The following is a 9,673-nucleotide window of genomic DNA, read 5'->3' as shown; positions in this document are numbered from 1 at the left end:
ACCACGGGGTGCATCGATGTTGTTGCCTCGATTAAACCAGGTCCGACTGAGGTGGTCTGGGACCGTTATCTACGATAAAAATAGATTCGCATTCTGAATATTGTTGTATTTTAAATAGGAACGCATTTGTTATTGCTTTTACTATATGTCTTATACTATATGCTATTGTTGAGGGCTATTTATGACAGACGCCTGCTCTCTGTGTGATGCAGTTTCAATACATTCATTAGTTACACTCGAAAGTATTAGGTTTGGTATTTAAATCGGCATGATTTAAACATATAAACCTAACAGAATTCGGTGTTATAGTGTTTTGTCCTACCTTTCAGGATCATCAGTTAAAGCCTGACATCTAGTGGTCAAACATTGCATGTACATGAAGGAACGTGTGGCTATAAATACTAGCTGTATGTTCCTTGTGGCTTGAGGCCACCTTGAGTTTGGTTCTACTTGAGACTTCATATCATGAAGATATTTTTTTCCTGTTTATTTCCTATGCACTATTGTTCTGCTTTAAAAAGGGTTTGTTGGATTTTTAGTATACGTAATCTGTAAATCACCTCAAAAAGAAATTTGCTGTGAACTGAACTAATTTAATATAATTTCATCTTGTTTGTTTGATTTTTCCTATAAGTCGGTATGTGTAACATAATTTCCTGGGCATCCACCTGTTAATCGTCAGATGGCAGTTGTAAGAGTGGATTTACTTTAATTCTCCTTTCTTACTCATTTCATCCTGATTTTGCACCTGGGGGCAGTATGGGTCTGTCTGTCTGAATTGTTTAAGTTTTAAATAGTGATTCTCCAATAAGGAATCCTTTCATTTTATTTTGTGGTTTGTAAATATGATGGTTATGTATTAAGCAGTAAAAGCAAATATACAAATTATACAAATCATTCTTTTACTGTAGGTCGAAATGTCATTAGAATTACTGATGAACTCGTCAGTCGTTCGTGGAGGGGAGATATAAGTAAACATACTATAATAACATAACGACAAACCTATAAAATAGGATGATAAAAATGACACAATGTTATCAGGTTATCCTGACTTACTTTCATGACTGAAAGATTTTTAGTCCACACAACACACTGAGTGTTTATAGTCACAGCCTGTAGTGTTTGGCAGATTGAGTTTAACTGACATTAACTGCATTGTTTGTTCAAAGCCTGCAAGAACCCTTTGGAGCAATAACACTGGCTGTAATGGAATTAAGGTTCTAAAACCACAATATTGTCAAGGCTCCAAGAGTACGCCTTCTAGGAAATCCCCCAACGGCCTGCTATCAGGGTTGGCTTCTTTGTAATTAATTAGTAGCCAACACTGTTCTGTGTAATGTGAAATTTGTGCAGTCATTTAGTCTTATAGCGTACAGTTATCAAACCTATTCATTTAGCAATTCTCACTTTTTTTGCATTGAATGACAACCAAACACACAGACATCTGCTGCAGAAAGGCTTCGACTAGCTGCTCAACTGACCAAACCAAGGTTGAAAGGGGATGTTATTAACTCATAAAACAAAGTGGAGGTCAAGTAAAGAAAAGCTCCACAGGACAAACCACCACAGTGGACCCAGTTATGGCATTTAACTCTTGGTCAACTTCCCCAAGGATGTCATGACTGAACGACCTTCAATATCTGACTAGGGAGCATTATTTAATAAATGAAGTGTGACTGTGGAAGAAAGATTATCAGCAGTTGATAAGCTACTTTATTTTCACTTCCAATAAAGTCAAATTATGAAAGAGGATTTCCAAGAAATTTTTGCCAGCTCTGAGCTCACATGATGGAAAAACATTCCCTCTCAAATACATTCTTCCTTGTTTGTAGGCGATCAGAAGTTCCCTAATGCTCAGTATTTATTATTCTTATTAAACACAGTGATGATACAAAAGAAAAGGTTGTGTGTTACATTTCAGTTTAAGCAATTAAAATGAAATACAGGCTCAGTGATTGATTATGTAATGTTAAAGTTGATGTGATGAATTTGCTAAGAATAGAGGCCAGATCATCAGGGAGGGCATCTGCATCCTGCCAGGTCTCTGCCAGAGCCCATCAGGGATGAGACGTCTACTGCAAATTGTCAGCAGCCCCGTTACATCACCACAGAGCCTGGGAGAGGCTGGTCCGGGCTTGGGTGCTGCTCGCGTGTCCCGAAGAAGACTCCCAGAACCAAGAGATATGCACAATTCCCTTGTCAGTCATAAACCACAAGTTTATTTTGAGTTATGCACGCGAAGTTTTCCAGAAAGATCTTGGTCCATCACGTCTCAGGTCACAGGGGAATATCAGACAGGAACTAGAGTTTATACAAACCCTGCACTTTTGGCCTTTCTCACCTATTTTACTCTTTTTGATTGAAGTATAATGAAAACAAAGTTTGATGGTCCTTCTTTCTTTCTATTCTTCTCTTCTATAGTTGTTCTTACATCATACATTAAACAAATTTCCAGAACTGCCTACTTTCATCTTAGAAATATAGTTAAAACTAGAAGCATCCTTTCAGAGCGATGCAGAGAAACTAATCCATGCATTTGTTACCTCTGTAACTCCTTACTCATAGGATGTCCTAGCAGCTCCTTAAAAAGCCTATAGCTAATTTAAACTGCTGCAGCCAGAGTTCTGACAGGACTTAGAAAGAGAGATCACATTTCTCCCACATTAGCCTCTCTGCACTGGCTGCCTGTAAAATGTAGGATAGAATTTAAAATTCTCCTACTCACCAACAAAGCGCTTAATGATAAAGCTCCTTCTTATCTTAAAGACCTCATAGTTCCTTATGATCCCAGCAGAACACTTAGTTCTCAGAGAGCTGGGCTACTTGTGGTTCCTAGAGTCTTACCTCCTAGAGCTACCAAGCTCCTCTCCTCTGGAACCAGCTCCCTCTTCAGGTTTGAGAAGCTGACACACTCGCTACCTTTAAGATTAGGCTTAAAACCTTCCTTTTTTATAAAGCTTATAGTTAGAGATGTTTCAGGTCACTGGCAATGATTGTTAGTCACAGAAACCATCTCTTAGTTAAGTTACAATAGACATAGACTGTTGTGGGACTTCATTTATACACTGAGCTCCTCTGTTTCCTTCTACCTCTTCTGTCCAATAACCTCCCATCATCGTTCCATGTTTAACTAACCTTGTCTCTTTCTTTCCAGTAGTTGTGCCTACCCCCCTCTTTCTCCCACTCTGTCCTCACCTACAGGTATTATCAGACTCAAAGTTGTGTGTCTGTGATGGACAGCTGCTGATCAAACCATCCTGCCTGTGTTTAGTCCCTGGTCCAACCATCCTGCCTGTGCTCTGTTGCTGCTTGTTGTTGTTGCTGTGCATTTCTCTCTCTCACTCCCCTCACCCCAACCAGTCGGGGCAGATGGTCGCCCACATTCAGCCTGGTTCTTCTAGAGGTTTCTTCCTCGTTAGAGAGGGAGTTTTTCCTTTCCGCTGTTGCTGTCAAATTGTAATTAAAGGCTTGCTGTGTGTTGGGATCTGTTAGGTTTAGTTGTTTACTTGTGTAAGTTCTTAAACTTACTTTGTAAAGTACCTTGTTATGATTTGGCACTATACAAATAAAATTGAATTGAATTGAATTGAATTGAATTGAATTGAATTGAATTGAATTGAATTGAATTGAATTGAATTGAATTGAATTGAATTGAATTGAATTGAATTGAATTGAATGGAAAGTTGCTGCAATGATAAAAATAAACAAATAATAACTAGGGGAAGTGCTGTACAGTATATCACAGATATAAATAAAGATATAAATAAAGACGAAACTATATATTATATACTATAACCATTATATTAATACACTGTGATAAAAAATAATGAATTTGGAAAGATGTGACAACTGTGAAAAAGACATCAAGTGTGAAGAGAAATGTTCACAGAATCTAAATTAATAAAACTTACATATATATGTACGTAGTATGTAGATGTTGTCTTCCAACTGATTCTCTGTTGAACATCTGTCGTGTGTGTTTAATAGATGGAGCTGTATTGGACTCCTGAGAAATATTTTTCAACATGTTTGATATTAAACACAAAAATAAAAATAGCCAACGTAACTATTGAGATGAAAGACATATAACAAGCTACTTCCTGTGTTTTGGCCCATGCTCCAAGTGCAAATGGACCAGGATGAAAGAAGTGTAGGTATTGTTGAATGAAATGAATTTGTTATGCATAAAAACAAACGTGATTTACAAAGTATGTACTGTACCTGTAACTGTATTACCTTTAGTTTTTCCCCCACACGTCATTTTACTCTATGACACATTTTGTAGGATAATTTTCTAGTATCATCCAAATTACAGTAATAATGTGCATGTTATTCAAGCTGAACATGTCAAGTTGTTGTGTGTGACGATGCGGGTCAAACAATGACCCAATTTGTAAAAGTCTTCAGATGTCAAAAATTGTCCCCTGACCTGAAGTGTGTGAAAAACCTGTGCTACATAATCCGATACCAGCTCAGATCTAGGTCACGTACGCTGACTCTGCAGGTTTTAGCTCTGCTGTATTAAGAAGAATGATAAATGTCATTCAAACTACTTCAATCAAATAAATCAGTATGCAATTAAAGGCAAACAAAAGCAAAAACAGACTCACATCTGCATTTGAATTCATTAAAAGACCACTGAGTTATTTGGCAGATCATTTTATATAATAATTAACACTACAAACACAATATAATCTATGAGTAGCCATTGCAGTTGTCTTTATAATCCCTCCATTTGGTGGGGAATGATAAGTGACTCAGCAGATACTGCACTGAACACAGCCATTATCACTATTAATAAACTCTAACTTATCAGTATAGTCAAGCGTTGCATGAGCCACTTTAATCATTCAGGCTGCAAGATTGATGAGGGTCAGAACTGGCTTTAAAAGCATGAAAACCTGTGGTGGACTGAGGTCAGATGCATCATGAATATAGGTCAAAGAGGCAAGAGAAAAAGATGGAGGCTAGGTTAATATTTGCCAAGCTATAGTATCGCTGTTCTTATTTGCGGTATAGTAATAGCCAAGGAGAGATTTGTTCGTGTTATCAGGCGTATTTGAGAGGCAGTGCCCTGTTGCTCAGAAAAGCAGTGGACAGGAAGCTCCAGTGATGCTCCCTGTCCATATGCTGTGAGGTTTTCTTTTATCTTCCGTCATTAACCTAATTCCAACATGAGGTAGCAGTGCACGCAGACAAATATTAAAAGGAATAGCCAGATAGACAAGTATGACCTGAATTACTTTATCCAGGTCACACCTGTCTATCGATGCCCCTCAGGGATCTATAGGATAGACATACAGACTTGTGGTGGTCGATTAGATTAGAACTAGGCCATAGTGCACACAAATGCTTTACACAGGTTAACGTGTTTAACCGCAGTACGTGTATACGACAAACTGCGTCAATCTTGCAGACTTGGGATGTTGAATTTAGATAAAGCCTATGTAGTGTAGGTTCAGAACATTTATTCTAGACCATTGCAGGTCAGCTGGGTTTGAGTTTGACATTAAATATGACTTGAACTGTGTAATTATTGGACATGATCCAGACAACCATAATGAAAATGTTCAGAAAAAAGCTTTCTGCGTTTTTGTTTGTTATTATTATAAATTTTTGTGATGTACAAAGCTAAAAATCAAAGCATTATATAGCTATGTACTATTTCCACAACTAACATATAACTTATTGTATGTCAATTCAATTCAATTCAATTCAATTTTATTTATATAGTGCCAAATCACAACAAAGTTATTTCAAGGCACTTTACAAAGTAAGGTTTAAAACCTCACACAACTAAACCCAACAAATCCAACATACAGCAAGCATTTAATTTGACAGCAACAGTGGAGAGGAAAAACTCCCTCTCTAACGAGGAAGAAACCTCCAGCAGAACCAGACTGGATGTGGGCGGCCATCTGCCTTGACCGGTTGGGGTGAGAGGATAGAGACATAGAAAAGCACAGCAACAGCAACAAGCAACAACAAGCAACAACAGAGCACAGGCAGGATGGTAGGACCAGGGACTGGATGCAGGCAGGATGGTTGGATCCGCAGCTGCCCATCACAGACACCATGTCATATACATCTATACATTTGTTAACCATTAGCAGCTTGTTGCCACGGTTTTAACTTGTTATATTGTTTTGTTATTCCAAAATAATTTTATTTTAAACTTGATTATAACAACAAATTGTATTAATCTGTTCAATATACACTTGGAAGTAACATCATGTTTAGATATTAATGTGACAGTGTACAGGAGACAGAAAAATATTACAACATTTCAAAAAAGAAAAAAAAGTTATATTGAATTCCTTCATAGAATACAATTGTATGATGCGTTTTTTTTTATTCTTTATCAATTTAACAGATTTAATATAGTTATCTACTTCAATATTAAATAATTCAAAGGATGGCAGGTTTTAAAAATGAATCTGTATATGTGGAACTTTACAAGATGAATAAATTGACCATTTGTTGTAATTTATGATTGCTGGTAGTATAGTATAAAACAATATATTTAACCTCAGGCAACTACGTAATCACCGAGGCCACGGTTTGATGACGCCATCGTGTGACGTCAAATACATGCGACTCAAAGCAGCGATGGCGGTGGTTCAGCAAAAACTAGAGAAAGAGCGAGAGGAGTGCTCTTTGCTGCCTTTGGTTCATGACATTATCAAATGGTAAGATTAGTAACATTACGTTACATTTTATTCACGTAACTGTGGCATCACGTTTACTCATAAACCATCGCTTGAAGCCACGGTTGTTGGCATGTTAGCTAATCTAACGTTAGCGGCGACAGCACAGCTTGAAATGGAGCATCAGCACACACGAATATAATTCGATTGTATATCTCCTTTGTAAAGCATGGACAAAGACAGCCAGGATGTCCACCAAGAACTGGCCAAACTGAAAACAAAGATCCAAGAAGCTCGAGAGCAGATCGCCAACATGCCCGGGATAGACAGCAGCCCAGTGGACCAGCAGCAGCAGCTCGCCACGCTGCGGGAGCAGGTCCGCACCAAGAACCAGCTGCTTCAGAAGTACAAAAGTCTGTGCATGTTTGACGCGCCCAAAGCATCGTGACAATACAAACTGGATTAATGCTCAAAGGAGGAGACGCTCAGAGACAGTCAAGTTGCAGGGGGACTGTTTACGTCCTTAGCTGTGGAGCTCATATTCAGGAATATAACTGACTTTCCTATAGATGTGCCATAATAATGCAGGCACGCTTATGTGGCATTTATATTTAATTTTGTCTGTCAGATTTTCTTACTATGTAATTATATTTTTTTTATTAAAAGCTACAACATGAAGAATCACTTGACTTCACTTGGAGTGTTTGACCAGGCTGCTGTCTGTCAGTCATTTATTAATTATGCATCTTTTGACTTATTAATAGCATGGGTTTGATTAAAAGTGGTGTGCAGGGTGTTTTGGCACATTTGGGCTTTATGTGCATAAAAGCGAACACTTTATGCTGGGCTGTGTTTCCCACAGAAGCAAAGAGAGTGACAAAGTATGAATGTAACAAGTGGTTTTATTTAGTGTTCTATGCAAAATTGACATAGACATGTAATAAATACACATTCAGAACCATGTTTGTTCTTTAAGCGTTCAAGTTCCACCAAGTTTTAAAAAAATAGCAAAATGTAAACATTGGTTTTGTCTTTGTAAGCTAATGTAGAGGCAGATTTTACAGCATTTTCAGAGCATCTACTGCATCACTATACAGAGATGGGCCTACAAGCTAAGCCGCTCCTCCCGTGTGTCTCAGCACAGCTTGGATCGGCCTCCTTCGGCACTGAAGTCTGAGGTTTGTGATCACCTGCTTGCAGCACGAGTGTCAGAGTCTGTCAGAAAGTCTCGACCAAAGAGGTTCTCAGCATATGACGCATCCTTTCTCTTTGGCCTGACTGCCTCCTACTGCTTTCTCCTTTATGTACATCAAGTCGCTGTGCACGCTGGGTCTCCGTGCAAACGGCGCCACGATCCCATATGCGTGTCCGTCTTTGCACTTCTTGCTTCTGAATGACTTTCTGTGCAGAACCTCGCAGTACTGCAGGGAAACCTTGCAGTGGCGGTCGGGGCTCATCTCGTCGGGCAGCTTGGCCATAGTGAAGAGAGTCTGAAACATCTGGTCGACGTTGGTGTTCTTCTTCGCCGAGATCTCAAAGTAAGCGCAGTGCTCGTCCCCGCTCACCAGCTGCTCGATCTCGTCCTCCTGCACCTCGCGGTAAACGTCCCTGTCGCACTTGTTCCCGCAGATGACGAGCGGGACGTCCACGTTCTCCTTGGTTTTGTTGCGCAGGCAGAACTTTGTCTCGTAAATCTGGCGTTTCAGGCGCTGCACCTCCTGGAAGGAGTCTCTGTTGTCCAGGCTGAACACCAAGATGAACACATCACCTGAAAAACAAAAGGGCATGTATGTTTAGAGCCCAATAACATGAATTAATACAGCAAGTAAACTACGTAGAGTCCAACATTAGGGAGGCTTAAAGTGGGTTCAAAGTTTTAACTCACCAGTAAGAATCGAGAGTCTCCTCATGGCAGGGAACGGATGATTTCCAGATGTGTCCAAAATGTCCAGCTGGTAAACGTCCCCCCTGATGCTGTAGAGTTTTCTATGAAAGTCCTCAATGGTCGGCGTGTACTGGTCATCGAACCTCTCGTTGAGAAACCGAGAGATGATCGCGGTCTTTCCAACTTTAGTGGAGCCCAGAATCACCATCCTGTGGCAGTTCTTGGCGGGTATGTCGAACTCGTTCTCGGACGGTGACATTTTTTTAATCATAGCCGCAGCAGACGGTGCCCTGACAGGTCTGTGTCTTTATATCCCTTCAGTGATGTGAGGGGTCTTAAACCTCGCTTGCGCTTTGAAGCCCGAAGAGGAGCGGGCAGCGAATTTATGGGAGAGGTTGGACGCGCCTCCCCAGTGCGTCACGCGTTACGCTCCGGCTCCGGGAGCAGGACCCGAAATGACAACGTTACTATGGCTGGTTTTTGTGCGTCAGCCCTGTTCAGTCCTCATCGACAATTAAACGGGAATGATACGGACAACTATCAACTATCTAATTGTCCACTGATTTCAGTATCATGATTAGTTGAAAGGCAACAACTATAATAAAAAAAATATGATTTATTATAAAAAAAATAAAAAAAAACTGTTGCCAATTTAGTTTTCCACAAATTAGTTTTCACCTATATTCAACTAAAGACTATGAGGGCATGAGACAAAATCAGGCATGGACACGTCACATAATGACCTTTTACGCACGGACAGCTTTTGCTTTGAGTCGCCGTAGAAGTTACAGCAGCACTAATAAAAGTCAAATAACCTACGGACACGGGCTTCATTCGGTTCCTCAATCACTAGTAATTAGCGAATAGACAGCGAGCAGCTGGTGATGAAGACGAAGAGGGCGCAGCTGTACGCACGCACGCACGCGCGATTCACGTCTAAGGGGGAAAGAGCGTCTCCGAAAGATGCTTTTCACATCCTCAGCCTCACACATACTCCACTAAAGGCTGCTTATTATCTATAGCTACTTTATTCTCTCACTTATTTACATTTTTTATGCATTGGTCTTACACTAATTTATTTGTGTCATCCATAATATCAACAACAGTATATGCCTATTCTGCCTAATATATAGGCAGAATA

General features: G+C 39.7%; 2 protein-coding genes across 2 annotated transcripts; one reads left to right on the top strand and one right to left on the bottom strand.

The window, feature by feature from the left end:
* The first annotated feature begins 6,534 nt into the window (after positions 1-6,534).
* Positions 6,535-7,331, top strand: med9 (mediator complex subunit 9). Its single transcript, XM_029160043.2, has 2 exons — positions 6,535-6,689; positions 6,876-7,331. The coding sequence occupies exons 1-2, from the start codon at positions 6,565-6,567 to the stop codon at positions 7,093-7,095; spliced, it is 345 nt and encodes a 114-aa protein (XP_029015876.1). The 5' UTR covers positions 6,535-6,564; the 3' UTR covers positions 7,096-7,331.
* A 200-nt stretch (positions 7,332-7,531) lies between these two features.
* LOC114861056 (dexamethasone-induced Ras-related protein 1-like) lies at positions 7,532-9,411 on the bottom strand. The gene is made up of 2 exons (XM_029160042.3): positions 8,533-9,411; positions 7,532-8,415 (listed from the first exon to the last, which is right to left on the bottom strand). Exons 1-2 carry the CDS (start codon positions 8,801-8,803, stop codon positions 7,892-7,894), a joined length of 795 nt encoding a protein of 264 aa, XP_029015875.1. The 5' UTR covers positions 8,804-9,411; the 3' UTR covers positions 7,532-7,891.
* Between the last annotated feature and the right edge of the window lie 262 nt (positions 9,412-9,673).

This window comes from Betta splendens, chromosome 8 (genome assembly GCF_900634795.4).
Source record: "Betta splendens chromosome 8, fBetSpl5.4, whole genome shotgun sequence".
Classification (NCBI taxonomy): Eukaryota; Metazoa; Chordata; class Actinopteri; order Anabantiformes; family Osphronemidae; genus Betta; species Betta splendens.
The sequence above is the reverse complement of the archived record's forward strand: the minus strand, read 5'-3'. Positions and strand labels throughout refer to the sequence as shown.

Excerpts from the sequence above, each read along its gene's own strand:
- LOC114861056 (XM_029160042.3), bottom strand. The coding sequence starts at position 8,803 with ATGATTAAAAAAATGTCACCGTCCGAGAACGAGTTCGACATACCCGCC. Across the intron at positions 8,416-8,532 it reads GAGACTCTCGATTCTTACTG|GTGATGTGTTCATCTTGGTG; the intron begins GTGAGTTAAAAC and ends TTTGTTTTTCAG.
- med9 (XM_029160043.2), top strand. The coding sequence starts at position 6,565 with ATGACGCCATCGTGTGACGTCAAATACATGCGACTCAAAGCAGCGATG. Across the intron at positions 6,690-6,875 it reads GTTCATGACATTATCAAATG|CATGGACAAAGACAGCCAGG; the intron begins GTAAGATTAGTA and ends TCCTTTGTAAAG.